At 41.8% G+C, this 17,758-nt stretch overlaps 1 protein-coding gene across 1 annotated transcript; it reads left to right on the forward strand.

The window, feature by feature from the left end:
* The first annotated feature begins 955 nt into the window (after positions 1–955).
* LOC147614309 (pentatricopeptide repeat-containing protein At2g33680-like) lies at positions 956–15,988 on the forward strand. The gene is made up of 2 exons (XM_086780501.1): positions 956–1,425; positions 15,710–15,988. Exons 1-2 carry the CDS (start codon positions 973–975, stop codon positions 15,986–15,988), a joined length of 732 nt encoding a protein of 243 aa, XP_086636627.1. The 5' UTR covers positions 956–972.
* The last annotated feature ends 1,770 nt before the right edge of the window (positions 15,989–17,758 follow it).

Below are 17,758 nucleotides of genomic sequence, written 5' to 3' on the forward strand. Positions count from 1 at the left end.
TTCTTATTGTATTTCAAGGACTTCCTCATCCTTAGGTTCCTCATTGATGGGTTCTAGAGCTAGTATCCCTCCTTCTATTATTCCCATCCACATGTTATCAGTGGAATTTCTAGATGTTTCTAAATCCTTGCCACGTGGTCAAAACAGATTCAAATTATCCAATTCCCTTTGTTTTACCATCTTTCTTCACGTTGTCGTGCCATGGCACGTCTATAGTGTGAAACCATGCATATGAGGCCATTAAATGCAAATCCAGATGCATGGGATTAAGTGCCATGACTTGAGTCATTATATGATGCCTAAGTACATATGTTCATATTGTAAATGAGGTTCAATAAGACGAGCTGAGGCTGAGCCAGGTCTCTAAGCCTCTGTACATAAGTGTGGTGTGAATCATGGAGTTTTTTAAGCTTATGGTAGACCTTGTAGTAGGGAACACCCCTCTCAACATGTATGGGAAATGTGAGAGCATGTATGATGCAAGGATTGGTTTTGAAAGAATGCCTTTTCGAGATATCATGTCTTGGAATGCCATGATTTTTGTTCTTACTCGGAATAAGCAGAACAAGGAGGCTCTGGGTTTGTATGATGAGATGCAAGTTGAAGGCATCAGACCTAACAACATTACATTTGTATGTGCACTTAATGCATGTGCAAGCTTAGCAGCATTAGAAGAAGGGCAGGAGATTCATAACACTATCATTGAAAACATTTATGGTGATGATACCATGGATGAAAATGCGCCCATAAACGTATACGGCAAGTGCAACAACATGCACAGTGCAAGGAAGGTGTTTTTTTTGAAAATGTTTCTCGGGATGTTATCTCATGGAATGCCATGATTTTTTTTGCGCTTGTTCAGAATGGATATAATGGATATAATGTATGCCAGCTTGTCATGGATGCGAAGGGTCTAGAATCTTTACTCTTCAACTTCCTATTCCTGTTCAAGGGTTTTTGTTTGAAAGAGCGATGACAGCAAGGCAGGTGGGCGTTGCCATGGACTTCTCGCCTGGGAGTAGGTATGCTTTGGAGTGGGCTCTCAAGAACAAAGTGAAGGAAGGGGATCACCTCATGTTTGTGGTTGTCAACAAGAAACTGAATGAGATGGGTGAGATGCATCTGTGGGAAGACACCGGATCTCCTTTGATCCCGCTCGTGGACTTTGCATCACCTAGCATTGCAAGCAAGTATGGGGTTCCGCAGGATGGTGAGCTTCTCTGTTTGCTGCAGGAGGAGGCGCGACAAAAGCAGCTACTACTCGTGGTCTTTAAGATCTATTGGGGTGATGCAAGGGAGAAGATATGTGATGCTGTAGTTGATCTGCCCTTGGATTGCATTGTGATGGGGAGTAGAGGCCTTGGAACACTGAAAAGAGCACTTCTTGGTAGTGTGAGCAACTATGTTGTGAGCAATACCCCTTGCGTGAGAATCCAAATGACAATAGCAGACGTATACGCAAGGTGGTGGCTTGCGTTGCAAAAACACAAGGGATTTTTTTTTAAAAGGGGAATATCCAAATAATAAGCTGAAAAAAAAAGGAGGCGCAAGCGTATTTTTAATTTGGGGAAAATGCGATTTTTGGGCTGCAAAAGCGAACGAAGCCTGATTCTCTTGCGGGAAAGAACCAAAAACGCAGATACGAGAGGGGATTATGCAGAAGAGAGGGAGAGGAAAAAACCAGAACGCCATCTTGCAGAATATATTTGTGTTGGGAATTGAATTTCTGTTCAAGCCTTCTAGGGGTTTGAATTAGAGAGTATTTGAAGCTCCTTCTAATGATTCCATTTCTAAAAATTCCAAGAAAATGAACGAGATGCTGCCTGGCGAGTGGAATCAGGGCATTTTTCAGATCATGGGATTGAAAAATGTGAAGCTTTTGCAAAATTCGGATTATTCCTTATACAGAGATAAGTTTTTTTTTAATAAATACGATTTCTAAATTGTAAAAGCTTTGAGAGGATGGAGATCTGAGTATATAAGTTTTTTTAAATTCCCTTTTGTAATCTAAAATAACCATGGTTTTGGAGAACTTCTTGGATTTGTGATCTTTGAAAGTTGTAAGCTTCAAAACAAAGGAGAAAATTTCGGTTTGGAAATTTTAGTGGGCACATAAAGGGAATGAATATGTGTTACATTCTATTTATTGCTTCTTTGTGTGATGATGGAAATTATAAGCAGGTCTTTTCGACAAGTTCAATTTTTGTCTTGAAGTTGTGAAGATGGCAACATGCAAAATATGTGATGTGCAAGTTCACATGTATTGGGAACTTGTCGAAGTCTATGTGATGCCAATATGTGACATGTATATGGCATTTGGATAAAGGGTCAGGAGATCTATGCTTATGCTCTTGATACACAATTCATGTGCAATCATCAAGCTGAATTTGGGGATGTATTGAAGTGAATTGGCACATGTACATGTCATCAAAAATGGAGATATCTTATGCTCCTTGAAGAGTTATGTGATTTTGTTTCCTTGCTAGATTTTGGAAGCTACTCTCACAGCTAGAAGTCTCGCACTTGCCCAGTAATACCGTCCACGTCACGACAGCTATTTGGTGAACCCGACGTGAAACTGCTAGGGTGAGAGTGTGGTGAAATACACAGGGAAGCTATGGCTGAGAATCCTGAGGGTCAGGGGGTTCATTTTGACCTCGGGGTTATGCAAATGTTTCAGATGTTTACTATGTATATGCAACAGCAGCCAAGCTGCTGAGAGGGGGCTGTTGAAAGAACGGTAGAGGAGGAGGAGACACACACACAGGAGCAAACCCTAACCATAGAGGGAAGCCATGTTCACTCTCACACAAAGCATAATGCACTACTCCATAATCCACACAACACACAATGAGTTGTGTCCACACTCTACTAACCCTAGCTAATGTCCACACACTATGACCAGCTGGACACGCGGTCATTTATGTCTCACACATGTTCCTACCTAATCTGCCAGCACATAGCATAGCTGGCTCACACTGACATATCGAGCTTGAATCTCAACAGCCCCTCTCAAGCTCATGATGTACTGCCGATGAAGATGTAGATGAGCTTGGGATATCAAGACTCTCAACACTCCCCCTCAAGCTCATCCCATGTACTCCCAACATAGTTTGGAAGTACTCAAACTTCTCCCTGCTAAGTGGCTTCGTGAAGATATCAGCCACCTGCTCATCAGTCTTCACATAGTGAAGATCAACTGTACCATCCAGCACCTTTTCTCTGACAAAGTGATAATGGACCTCTATGTGTTTGGTCCTCGCATGAAACACTGGATTCTTTGCCAGCTGTATACTGCTCATGTTGTCACAATGAATGACAACTTTGCCACTAATAGGCTCACATAAATCTGCCAAGAGACTCTTTAACCAAACAGCCTCGCAAGTAGCAATGGCTGCTCCTCTGTACTCAGCCTCTGTACTGGATAAAGCAACTGTAGGTTGCTTTTTGCTACTCCAACTCACCACAACACTTCCAAGTGTAAAAGCATATCCACTAGTAGACCTCCTGTCATATGCGCTACCTACCCAATCAGCATCTGTGTAGCCATGAATGTCCAAGCTTTTACCACTCTCATAAAATAGACCATAATGTGCTGTGGTCTTCACATATCTCATGATGCGTCTCACTGCATCCAAATGTGGTTTCCTGGGGCTCTGCATAAACTGACTGACTAGCCCCACTGCATAACTCAAATCTGGGCGTGTGATAGTCATGTATATGAGACTACCAACCATCTTCCTGTACATGGAAGGATCATCCAATTCCTCGCCATAATCAGCCCTCAACTTCACATTTTGCTCCAATGCTGTACTCATAGGTTTACATCCTGTCATGCCATACTTTGCCAACATATCCAAGGCATATTGGCGCTGTACTAACCAAGTACCTGCATGATCTTTCACCACTTCAATGCCAAGGAAGTATCTCAACTCACCAAGATCTTTCATGTCAAATTTCCCACTTAAAGCTTTCTTGATATGCATCACATCTGCACTATGATCACCTGTAATAATCAAGTCATCCACATAGATGACTAGTAACACAATCCCATGCTGTGTCTTCTTCACATACAGTGAAGAGTCTGCTGTAGAAATCAGGAAACCAAGTGAGATAAGATATCTACTCATCTTATCACTCCAGGCACGTGGTGCTTGCTTTAGACCATACAATGCCTTTTTCAACCTGCATACGTGAGTAAAATATCTAGGGTGTACATACCCTTCTGGCTGTGCCATGTATACTTCCTCTTGTAGATCTCCATTAAGAAATGCATTCTTTACATCCATCTGATGCATTTCCCAGCCATTAGCTGCAGCCATAGCAATGACTGCTCTCATTGTGCCCATCTTAGCCACTGGGCTAAACGTCTCATCATAATCCAATCCATGGGTCTGTGCATATCCCTTTGCTACCAATCTTGCTTTATGTCTTTCAATAGAACCATCAGATTTGCACTTCACTTTGTAGACCCATTTACATCCAATAACACTCTTGTCCTTTGGTAGGACAACCAAATCCCATGTATCATTATGGACCAATGCGTCCATCTCTACATCCATTGCTTTTTCCCATACATGCTCTCCAATAGCCTCTGTGTAGCATGTAGGTTCCACATGCTTTACCACCATAGATGTCATATATGCATAGTGCATAGCAAAATCTCTGTATGTCAATCTGTCAATAGGATATCTGACTCTCTGGGATCTCCGCAATGCCTGCGGGTCACTCTGTACACCTGTGACTCTAGCATGTGGTGGCACATATCTATCCTGTCTAGCACCAGGTGTGCGTAAAACAGGTATGCCAAGCTCCTCATCCAAACTCTCAGAACTGGATGACTCATATCCTGTGATTCCAATCCCTTCGACTTTCTTCTTTCCTTTGTCCATAGCACTACTCCCAGTGCTTACGCTCTCATGCCTCAAACGTCTTGACCATGGACGTACACTGCTACTCTCAGCTTCTGCTGGCCCAGACATAGTAGTAGAACTAGAACTTGCTTGTGGTGGCAAGTTCACATGAACATCAGCCTCAAGTGACTCAATAACACCCTCATCTTTTGCTTTATACCAACTAGCAAGCTCATCAAACACCACATCACGTGAGATGACCACTTGTCTAGTTTGTGGATTATAACACTTGTAGGCCTTTTGATCCTGTGCATATCCAACAAATATACATTTCTCTGCCTTAGGATCCAACTTCCTTCTCCTTTCATCAGGCACATGCACATAAGCTATGCATCCAAAAACTTTAAGATGCCCAATGTCTGGCCTGTAACCTGTGAGCTGCATCTCTGGCGTGCTTCCATGAATGGCTGCTGTAGGTGTTTTGTTCAATATGTATACTGCAGTAGCACATGCTTCTGCCCAATAGTAATCTGGCATGCTCTTTTCATTAAGCATTGCCCTTGCCACTTCACATATAACTCTATTCTTTCTCTCAGCCACACCATTCTGCTGAGGTGTATACCTGCAAGTCAATTGTCTCCTTATTCCATGCTTCCTCAAGAAGTGCTCAAAAGCTGTTGAGGTGTATTCACCACCTCCATCTGTCCTCAGACATTTAATCCAACAGCCATACTGCTTTTCTGCAAAAGCTTTGAAATCCATGAATTTTTCCAATACTTCACTCTTCTCTTTGAGAAAGTATATCCATGTCATCCTGCTAAAGTCATCAATGAATGTAACATAGTATAAACTGCCTTTGATAGATGGGTTTTGTGCAGGACCCCATACATCACTGTGCACGATCTCAAGTGGCCTGTTACTCATATTTCCTTCTCTAGGAAACCTCAATCTTGCCTGCTTCCCAAACTGACAGGCTTCACAAACATGCATATGTCCATCATATTTGAACCTAGGCAAACCATTGACAATGCCTCTTGTTTGCATGTTCTTTAATCTCTGTATATTGACATGGCCAATCCTCTTGTGCCATATATCAATGTCCTGTACCACATTCCCGCTCTTTGAGAACATGGCTGATTTTAGCTCAGGAATTCCAGCATCCAGCTTAAACAGTCTTCCTTCTTTCTTGCCTTTAGCAATCACTCTACATCCATGTTTGAAGTCTTCAACAAAGCATCCATGGTCGTTGAATCTAACCTGTAATCCCTGTTCCACCATTTGACCAACTGAGGCCAAGCTTTTAGTGATTGAAGGCACATACAGCACATCTGACATAGACTTTGTCTGACCATTATGCATGACCAATGGTACACTTCCAACATGTGTAATGACATGCTGGGTATCATCACCTGTTTCTACATAGCCTTTGACATCCATTGGCTTCATGTGCTCAAACCATTCACCATGGCATGTCATATGATTTGATGCTCCTGAGTCCATATACCATGTATCATCATTCTCAACATTTGTTGTCATAGAACCCACAACATGCTTCATGGCAAACAAATGATTTGCAGTTCCATCATTGCTACTTGATGCATAGTTGCCACCATGTTGTGCATAGTTCCCACCATAATGACCACCACGCTGTGCTCTTCCCCCTCTCAAATCATTCTGTTTGCGAAAGCAATCTCTTGCCATATGACCATATTTGCCACAATAATGGCATTCCACATCTTGCATAGAATTTTGTTGGCCTTGCCAACGTCCTCGACCACGGGGGGTACCTCTACCTCGCTGAGGTGCATAACCACGACCACCTCGAGCACCATAAGAAGGCTAAAAATTCTGTTGTGGAGGTCTATCCTGCCATCCACGACCATTACCACCACGTCCACACGATGCAAATCTCCCCCTGCCTCTAAAACCTCTCTGCGAGTAAAATGCCTGATTTCTGCCATCATCATGGCTAGTAGATGCATCCTGAAATGAATCATTGAGCTTGATTTCCTCAACCAACAAGAGGGAAACCAACTCATCGAAGTCGGGTAAACCTGTACTTCTCACTGAGATAGATGTATCAAAGGATTTGTATTCCTTGCCAAGACCACGCAAGGTAATATCCACCAAATCATCATCAGGCATGGGGGCATTTATTGTGGCCAATGCATCTGCAAACTTCTTGATTTCTTGCACATAATCATGTATGCTCCTTTTATTCCTTTTCACATTGTGTATCTGCTGCTGCTGCTGTCGCAATTGAGACTTGCAAGCACTCGTATCTGTATCAAACATCTTGACCAAAGTGTCCCATGCATCTTTGGGATTCTCAGCATCCTGAATGTGTATGAGCATAGCATCAGATATACATATAGACAAATAATGCAGCACTTTGAATGCTCTCTCTGACCACTGCTTATGAGTATTAGCTGTTGCTGTGTAGGTTGCCGAGGTAGCTCATGCTCTGGCTCAGCACCTGTAATGAGATTCCAGAATCCTTTCCCTTTCAAGAAACTCTTTATCCTGTACTTCCATGCCTGGAAGTTCTTCCTATCCAGCTTTTCACCAACAATCTGTACTGGATTGTCAGACATGTTCGCTCAATGCATACACCTTCCGCACACTTCAAATCTGTAAGTGAGCCTTCCTCAGCTCAACCACACTCCAATGAATGTTGCAGATACTCCAAGATAGCCAACAAACTCCAAATTTGATGTAGAAAATCAACCTGTAATCATCTGCGTGAGGCAGTTCATCTGAGATGAACTGCCTCACGCAGTGCGGAATACCCTGTATTGACACGCCTTCCAAGGCTCCAAATCGCAATGTAATGGTGCAATCAAGTCTAGGAAACTTGCATTGACACCTAATGAACCTCAATGTTGAGTATCAACTCCATCTGACATGTGTAATCATCAATTTTTGAAAACCCCTTTTTCTGTTTTTGAAAAAACCAGAAAAACTAGTAATGATTTGGCTCTAATTTCTTCAATATTTGACCAAATTGAGCAACCAGGCATTCATTGGCTTAGCAATAGTGTCCATCAACTCCATGTAAGAGGAATTTGTCCAATTGTAAAACACCAAAGATTAATTGCTCGATTAAAATGCTCTGTTACCAGTGGACAGCCTGTTTTAATCAGCTCATTCCCAGCTCAATTAAGCATCATTGGCCAAACAAATCACATAGCCCTCTCTCTCCAAGATGTAAAGCATCCAATTGCTAAGAGAATTGTGGAAGATATCAAGCAACCGAGTGATAATCGACCTCCTCGTGGTGAAAAAACTAGAAAAATGCTCTGTTTTCCCTTGTCTGGCTGCGCCGCCTGCATTCAGGGTGTTTGGGAGTGATTGAAGTGACAATTGAAGTTGTATTTGGGTGCCCAAGACACTTGGGTATGTGTGCAACCCACCAATGCTTTGATTTTCACCAAAAATAGGCTCCAAATGCATCAATTTTTGACTTTCTTCTCTCTGTTTTGTGAGAGCTCAAAAAACCAGTAATTTCACTCAATTAAATGCATGTAAATTGCTCCAAAATCACAGTAGGGCTTGCATAGAAGTTGCCAATACATCCCTCATTGTCAGATACATGTTTGCTTTGCCAGAATCACACATATTTCCACCATACATCAATGTTGTCAAGCTTTGGAAAGCTTCAAAAACCAGAATTTTGCTTTGCTTTGATTTGCTCTAAAATGCTTTGCTTTTGCCTGTTTCACCTGCAATCCGCTCAAGGATGTTTAGAAGACCTTACGCGGTAGGCCAAGCTCTCAGATCTGATAGTATTTGGTGTGCTCCAAGCTTCACAGCTCCAATGGCAGCTTCACAGCTTCTTTTCACAGCTTCTTCTTCTCCCTCTTCACTCACTCACTCATAAACCCTAATAAACAGCACAAGGCTCTGATACCATGTTGAAAGAACGGTAGAGGAGGAGGAGACACACACACAGGAGCAAACCCTAATGTATATTGCAAACCCTAACCATAGAGGGAAGCCATGTTCACTCTCACACAAAGCATAATGCACTACTCCATAATCCACACAACACACAATGAGTTGTGTCCACACTCTACTAACCCTAGCTAATGTCCACACACTATGACCAGCTAGACACGCGGTCATTTATGTCTCACACATGTTCCTACCTAATCTGCCAGCACATAGCATAGCTGGCTCACACTGACATATCGAGCTTGAATCTCAACAGGGGCAAATTTCCACGACTAAAGCACTGCACTCAATTGTGAAAAAGGTGGATCAATTTGATGGTAAGGACATCACAAAGTACCTGTGCAATTACACAAAGGAAATGGAGCTAAACAGGGTGACTGAGGAGGATATGGTTCGAAGCTTTGAGCTGGTATGTGTTCCTGAAATAAGAGAGTGCATAAGAGGATTACAGGCAGCACATGGTGGCAGAAATTGGGAGGAGTTCAAGCTTGCTTTGAAGGATGATTATTTCATGGAGGATTCCGAGCGGGTGACCAAACGAACTTTCTTGGAATGGGTCACAAAACCCAAAATGGAATTTCTGCCCCACAGAGTTGCTAAGAGAGTTTGAGATGCACTATGCCCAGCTGTCAAGGATTGAGCGCACAACTTTGGATAGGGAAAAAACAGAGCTCTTCTTACAAGCAGCTGGGAAAGATCTCCAAGAAAAACTGGAAATTCTCCTTGAGGATAAGGATACAGAGCAGGGGCTAAAGAATGATTGGAATAATGTCGAGGATGCGGTCACCATGCTAGCAAAGCGGCAGCGAAGGAGAGATAAAATGGTGATGAGCTCGGCAACTCCTATAAAACTGCTGTTACCCCTGAGAATCTACCAAAACCAGCTGCTGCTGTAATCCCAAAGGTAGAAAGGCCGATGGAAGAGCTTATTAAGGGCATGCGAGACCTAAAAATGAAGATGTCTAGGATTGAAGAAAAAGGGCTACCATTAGGGCAGGCTTCTATGCAAAGGCCTCAAAGCAAAGAAGGGTTTACATTCAGATGTATATGGTGTGATGACCCAGAACATGTAAAGAAAGACTGTGCTAGCTATAAAGAAGCTCTCAGAAATCAACTTGTGTTTTTCAAAGATGGGAAAATCCACCTTACAGAGACTGGTCTTCCATTAAGTACAAACTTTGGAAAAGGAGGGATGAAAAAGCTGGTTGAAGACATGGTTGCTGGACATGCCATCTCTATGGTTGAGGCAGTGACCTATGGGTTAAAGGTTGGTCAATCAAAGCAGGAGTCTGAGAATGATGAAGATTATGAGAATAAAGATTTTTGGCCATCAACAATGGAGCTAATTGCATCAAAGAAGGTGTCTAAACAGGCTTTGCATGAGGCAGGTGACTATATACGTCTTGAGACTGGCTCTGGGAAAAGCCTGTGGATTCTTTATCTATTCATGCCTACATTGCAAAATGCCAGAATAATGAGGCACAGGTAGAGGAAAAGCGTAAGAGGGAAAATGAGGAAGGAGGGTCATCAAAAAGGGTCACTCGTGGTAGTGAAAAGAAGGATCCTGGGCCATCACATATGCCTCCGCCGCATAGCAGACCTCCACAGGAAGTATCAATGGAAGAAGTGCCAGCAAAAATGAAGAATGAGAAGGAGAAGGGTAAAGGAAAAAGTCCACTCTACAAGCTTCAATCTGATATTGAAGCCGCAACAGACCTCAAAAAGGTGCTTAAAGAGAGGATTCTAAACAGTAGGGTGGAATTTACACTAGTAGGGGGAAGTCTTGGGGATTGCAAAGAAAGAATTCCATGATGAGATAATTGATATTATACGAAGGAAAAGGCAGTCCATAATTGAATCTATTCCATCACAAGGGGAGACAAGCACTTCCAAGACTCATGAAGTACAGGTACAACAAAAGGAAGAGAGAGAGAATGTGGTGGAATGTAATCACTCTGCTGAAGGGGCACGACAAGTGCGCTTTGTGGATGAGGATGATGAAAAAGAAGTTCTTACAAAGAGTCATTACTCCAAGAGCCATTGGGCAAGGGCCACCACTGAAACCCTTGTCAAGATAGGTGACTTGGAAGAGTCGTATGTCGCTCTAATCGACCATGGGTCTGAAATAAATCTTATGGTTAAAAATCTCTACAACAAATGTAAGTGGCCAATGGATGTAGATCATGGGTGGATGATTAAAGCAGCTAATAACTCATCTGGAGATATCTATGCAGCCTGTCCAAATGTAAGGGTAACTAGAGGGGATGTGAAAGATGATCAGAACTTCTTTGTTCAGGAGATGTCATCGTATCCCCTCATCCTTGGGCAACCCTACATTACAGCTGTGAGAATGGAAACAAAAGTTTTGGATGATGGCTCGACATATGCAAGAATAAGGAGTAAAGATGGCAAGAAAGCTGTTCAGTTCTTGACAGTTTGCATTAACCATGAAAGGAATCGTGAGTCTCTTCGAGAGCACAATCACTCCCAAAGATAAACAGAGAATTCATGAACTACAGGGAGATGAGGGATTTTGGCCAGGTGCCATTATAAAGCGGGATTCCAATGGTACAAGGGAAAATGAGTTCTCGCAGGACTCAATCAATGTAAATAACTTTTCAGCAAATTTTCAGGGATTTTCTAGCTATGGGTCACTGGTCTTTGTAAAAAGCAAGGATTTGAAGCGTGGCATGCGTCGACATGTACAAAATGAACAAAAAAGTCTTGAGCAGTGTGGTCTTTTGGAGAAGAATGAGTTTATTTCAGGGGTGCTTGATGAGGTGTCATTTGTGGATACCATGGGTGTGGTTTTTGCTATGGAAAGAGCATGCTTATAGGGTGGAAATGAGATGATAGAGGTGTCATCTGTGGGGATGTATGATATAATCCGGGAATTTGAGGGGATGGAATGTAAAAACATGAATTGTGAGATGGATGCTCATGTTGATACAAAGTATAAAACGGTTGCAAAGAAGGTGAAACCAGTTGCCTTGCCCTTGCCACCAGAAAGCAAGGAGAAAATAGATGAAGCCTCTATGCAACCGAATGTCAGAGATCCGAAGAAAATTGGGCATAAGTTTACATAGGAAACCCTAAAAGAGCTGAAGATTGGTGAAAAGGATTTTCTTTTGCCAGCAGCAGCTGAAAAGGAATGCTTTGAGGAGATGCTTGTAAAACATGGAAAAGCCTTTGCTTTTTAGCTGCATAAGATAGGCTGTGTTGATCCAAGTGTAACAGCGCCAATGGTGATCTTCACTGTTCCACATGTGCCCTGGAACCTGCGACGACCGATTCCAGTACCAAAGGCTCTCTTGCCAAAGCTGATGGAATTACTAAAAGAAAAGATCAAGATGGGAATTTTGGAGCCATCATGCGCTCCATACTCCAACAGATGGTTTACCGTGCCAAAGAAAAATGGAACATTGCGCTTCATTCAAGACATGCAACCTGTAAACAAGGTCACAATCAGAAATGTGGGAGCAGGTCCGATTGTGGACGAGTTTGCAGAAGCATTTGCAGGGAAAGCTATATACTCTATGGGTGATCTGTATTTAGGATATGATCAATTCCAGCTGGATATACAAAGCAGGGACTTGACCACAATGAGAACTCCTTTGGGATTGGTAAGGATATGTACCTTACCACAGGGAGCCACCAACTCAGTGGCGCATATGATGAATGGAATGAATAAAGTCTTGCGAGACTTCATACCACAAATAACTATGCCTTTTCTGGATGATGTGCCAATAAAAGGCTGTGATGAGAAAGATAAAGATGGGGATTTGGATTCGAGGGGGTGCCGCAAGTTTGTGGCAAATCATATAAAAGATTGTGATATGATTCTATCCAGGCTTGAAGAGGTGAATCTTACTTTGTCTGGATTGAAATCACTGTTTGGGGTTGGTGAAGTGCTAATCGTGGGGCATCTTTGTAGTACTAAGGGACGCCGACCTTGTCCAGCCAAGATAGATGCAATACAAAGAATGAAAGAGATATGCATTAATGTTACAGAGTTAAGGAGATTTCTTGGTGCATGTGTCTTTTATGTTATATGGATCCCACATTATGCACATGTAGCAGATCCTCTTTATCAACTTTTGAGGAAAAATCAAAAATTTTTGTGGAGTGCAGTACATATTAAAGCTATGCGGAAGCTGAAATGTCTGCTCCAATCATCACCCACTCTAAGGATTATGAGTGTGGCAGGCCTATGATTGTTACAGTTGATACTAGTCCTACTGGGATAGAATGGGCAGTAGGGCAAGATGATGAGGATGATCACAGGTATGTAATTAGATTTGGAGCAAAGGTATTAAGCATTCGTCAGCGAAAATATCCGCAGATCAAGAGGGAGTTATGGGGAATAGTCACTGCTCTAAAATGTGAAAAAGAATATCTTATTGGGGCATATGTACTTGTGGAAAACTGATTGCTGCCACTCCTTGGGATGATTGCAAGCTGCACCACTCCAGATATCGCTATGCTTAGGTGGATTGCCTATATCAAGTCATTAAATCCTGAGTTTGAGCATATTGCAAGAAAGGATAACCCAGTTTTGCAGACATGCTATCAAGAGCCAAGTATGAAGATGAAGAAGGGATGATTAGTGACATTGATGATGTAGGTACAAAGTTCTATACTACTGCATATGCAAAGGGGGACCATACTTGCTTATCAAATGCACTTGAGTCTTTTACTGAGGAAATGTATGAAGGAGATTGGCTGCTTATTGGTCAATACTTGAGTACTTTGACAAGACAGGAAAATTGGTCTGACTCAGAATTTAAAAGGATCCGCAAAAAAGCATATGGGTATTTTCTAAAGAATGGGTACCTGTGGAAGCATCCTAAGCAGAGGAATGCTATGCCACAGAGAGTCATATATGATAAAGAGACTCAAGGGAAGCTCATGAAAGAATTCCATGAGAGTCTTTGGGCTGGACATCGAAGTGTGTGGGCCACCTTTACCAAAATAAAGGAAAGATATTGGTGGAAAGGAATGTACAAGGATGTTTCCCAATTTGTGGAAACATGCATGGTATGTCAAATGTACTCAAATGTGCAACATCGTGATGGCTTGCAACCAACCTACCCACCTGCCATGCATTACAAATGGGTAGTGGATCTAGTTACAATGCCTTTGGGAATTTGGCAGATGCGGTACATAGCACTTGCAAGAGAAGATTTGACAAATCAGGTGGAAGGGCGTGCTCTTAGAACAAAGAGTACGGAAACAATATGCAAATTTCTCTTGGAAGATGTGATTTGCCGGTATGGTTGTGTTGGGAAAATAACAGCTGACAGAGGTGAGCTAGATGTTGAAGAAGCAAGGGAATTCTTCTCTAGAATTGGCATCAAATTAGCCCTAACATGTGCTTACAACCCTGAGGGCAATGGTAAACGTGAGCGAGGACATCCTCCAATCATTAAAGCTTTGGCTAAGGCATGCAAAGGAAGAATGCGAGAGTGGCCAAGGCTGCTACCATATGCCTTGTGGGCTGACCGTACAACTCATAGCTCAGTGACAGGATACATGCCTGCAAAATTAATGTATGGTCAGAAGCCAGTAATGCCAGTTGAAGAAGTAGTTCCAGTAATGCCAGTTGAAGAAGTAGTTCTAGTGAGCAAGGACATCCTCCAATCATTAAAGCTTTGGCTAAGGCATGCAGAGGAAGAATGCGAGAGTGGCCAAGGCTGTTACCATATGCCTTGTGGGTTGACCGTACAACTCATAGCTCAGTGACAGGATACATGCCTGCAGAATTAATGTATGGTCAGAAGCCAGTAATGCCAGTTGAAGAAGTAGTTCCAACTTGGAATGTATTACCCTGGGTGACCAAGGCTGCTACCATATGCCTTGTGGGCTGACCGTACAACTCATAGCTCAGTGAGACAGGATACATGCCTGCAGAATTAATGTATGGTCAGAAGCCAGTAATGCCAGTTGAAGAAGTAGTTCCAACTTGGAATGTATTACCCTAGGTGGAAGAATTGAATAAAGAAGACCTCCTTGCCATTGCGAATAAGACAGCTGGAGAGGAGGCCTGAAGATGTAGAGCTTGCTAAAGCTCGTTTGAAAGATGCAAGGTTGAAAAATAAAGAAAGATTTGATAGAAGACACAGACTCCGGCCAAAACCTATTGAAGAAGGTGATTGGGTCCTAATGTATGATAGTAGTCTTGACAACCAGTTTACTGTGCAAAGGAAGTTTGCAAAAAGATGGTTTGGCCCATACATTGTCAAGCATGTGCATGGAAATACCACGTATACCCTGTGTGATTGATGGAACAGAGATAAAGAATCTTGTAGCAGGCAAAAGGATCAAGATGTTTAAAAGAAGGCATGACAGTGATCCTTTTGATTCACAGGAGACTCAGGATGAGAGGCTTGACAGTGATAGCATGGATATGGTTGAAGAGGAAGAAGATGATCTTCCTGGTAATGTAGAAGATGAAGACGACATCCAGATATATGTGGATCTTGATGATGATTTGGCACATACCAGAGGATGTATAGGTTTAGAGGGGGTGGATGTCGTGCCATGGCACGTCTATGGTGTGAAACCATGCATATGAGGCCATTAAATGCAAATCCAGATGCATGGGATTAAGTGCCATGACTTGAGTCATTATATGATGCCTAAGTACATATGTTCATATTGTAAATGAGGTTCAATAAGACGCGCTGAGGCTAAGCCAGGTCTCGAAGCCTCTGTACATAAGTGTGGTGTGAATCATGGAGTTTTTTATGCTTATGGTAGACCTTGTAGTAGGGAACACCCCTCTCAACATGTATGGGAAATGTGAGAGCATGTATGATGCAAGGATTGGTTTTGAAAGAATGCCTTTTCGAGATATCGTGTCTTGGAATGCCATGATTTTTGTTCTTACTCGGAATAAGCAGAACAAGGAGGCTCTGGGTTTGTATGATGAGATGCAAGTTGAAGGCATCAGACCTAACAACATTACATTTGTATGTGCACTTAATGCATGTGCAAGCTTAGCAGCATTAGAAGAAGGGCAGGAGATTCATAACACTATCATTGAAAACATTTATGGTGCTGATACCATGGATGAAAATGCGCCCATAAACGTATACGGCAAGTGCAACAACATGCACAGTGCAAGGAAGGTGTTTTTTTTGAAAATGTTTCTCGGGATGTTATCTCATGGAATGCCATGATTTTTTTTGCGCTTGTTCAGAATGGATATAATGGATATAATGGATATACATGAAGAGAATGAATATGTGTTACATTCTATCTATTGCTTCTTTGTGAGATGATGGAAATTATAAGCAGGTCTTTTCGACAAGTTCAATTTTCATCTTGAAGTTGTGAAGATGGCAACATGCAAAATATGTGATGTGCAAGTTCACATGTATTGGGAACTTGTCAAAGTCTATGTGATGCCAATATGTGACATGTATATGGCATTTGGATAAAGGGTTAGGAGATCTATGCTTGGTTCTGGTCATGCTCTTGATACACAATTTATGTGCAATCATCAAGCTGAATTTGGGGATGTATTGAAGTGAATTGGCACATGTACATGTCATAGAAAAAAATGGAGATATCTTATGCTCCTTGAAGAGTTATGTGATTTTGTTTCCTTGTTGGATTTTGGAAGCTACTCTCACAGCCAGAAGTCTCGCACTTGCCCAGTGATACCGTCCACGTCACGACAACGTGTATCGAGATCTTGCCTTTTTAAGCTCAGTAGCCACAATTATCACTCTTTAGCCATCTTCAAGTCCATTTCCACTTCCTCAAATGTGAGGAAGAAGATTTGACCTATCTTGGCAGCATTTTCCTTGTCCCTCCTAATTCTAGGGGACATCCCACAAATCCACATGTTATCAGTGGAATTTCTAGATGTTTCTAAATCCTTGCAACAACGAGGTCAAAACATATTCATCGTTGTGCGGTGGGGATATGGACCTCATAGCTGGTATCAGAGCGAATTGGCTGAGGATCAACCGAGAAGCCAAAAAATGTCAAAAATTTATGAAGAAGCAGTAAAAGGTTGTAATTGTGTGATAAAATTCATACAATTTGATATTCAAACTGAAATTCGTAAATTAGTAATTGGGTCTTCACATGGAAGTATCGTAATTGTATGCAATCCTTGACTTGCTTGAGGCCTAGACGTGATGGTATTTACCTTATAGTTCCAAGGACCATGACTACCCGTATATACCAAGGGTATAACTGCAGCTCTTTATTGGCAGTATATATGAGTAAATCTAAGACTTGAAATTTTAAGCATTAATACTATCCTCCAGACGATGAATTCGAATGTGGTTGATATGATTTTAAATTCTGGTTGAGAACTGATGAGTTGATTTGAATTCTGATTGAAAAATGAAGATTCCTGAATTTTGGTTGAAATGTAATAAACTAAGCAAAACCACAATGAGGATGAATGGGATGAGTCCCTGTGATGATGTTCGTTAGCTGGAATGACATTAATGACTTCAACAAATCACTATGAGATTAGTGGATTATACTGGTAGATTGCTGCTGCTAACACTTGACCCAATGGATCAAGTTAAGGGATGTCAAATCAAAAATCTATATAATTGAAAATCCATGAAGGAATGTTCAGATAGAAATTTCAGTCTAATGGACCATTATTGTGATAAGGATTGAATGTTATGATCTGAGTGAATTATTATCTGATGATGAGTTTTATATAAGGGATCTTTATCCTAGGATTCTGTTGGGTTCACCAGACTATAAGGAACCCCAGAATCAGTTGGATGTTAAGGAAAAGAGTTCTCCTCTAATTTTGCGAGATGGGGACATCTCACGTTTTTTAAGTGGGGTAGGATGTAATATTCCTCCCTCTAGCTTTTGAGGTGTGCAAGTGTAAGAACCTCCCCTTCTGATCTTATAATTATTCCCCTCTCTGAAATAAAAGAAAGTTCTTGTTTTACCCAGTTTTGGCCTAG

This window comes from Cibotium barometz, chromosome 42 (genome assembly GCF_041138505.1).
Source record: "Cibotium barometz isolate CiBa-2024 chromosome 42, ASM4113850v1, whole genome shotgun sequence".
In the NCBI taxonomy this organism is placed as follows: Eukaryota; Viridiplantae; Streptophyta; class Polypodiopsida; order Cyatheales; family Cibotiaceae; genus Cibotium; species Cibotium barometz.

Bases quoted from the DNA above. Each gene is read 5' to 3' on its own strand.
- LOC147614309 (XM_086780501.1), top strand. From the start codon at position 973: ATGACAGCAAGGCAGGTGGGCGTTGCCATGGACTTCTCGCCTGGGAGT. The intron at 1,426-15,709 runs GTGAGAATCCAA...CGGAATAAGCAG, and splicing joins TTGTGAGCAATACCCCTTGC to AACAAGGAGGCTCTGGGTTT.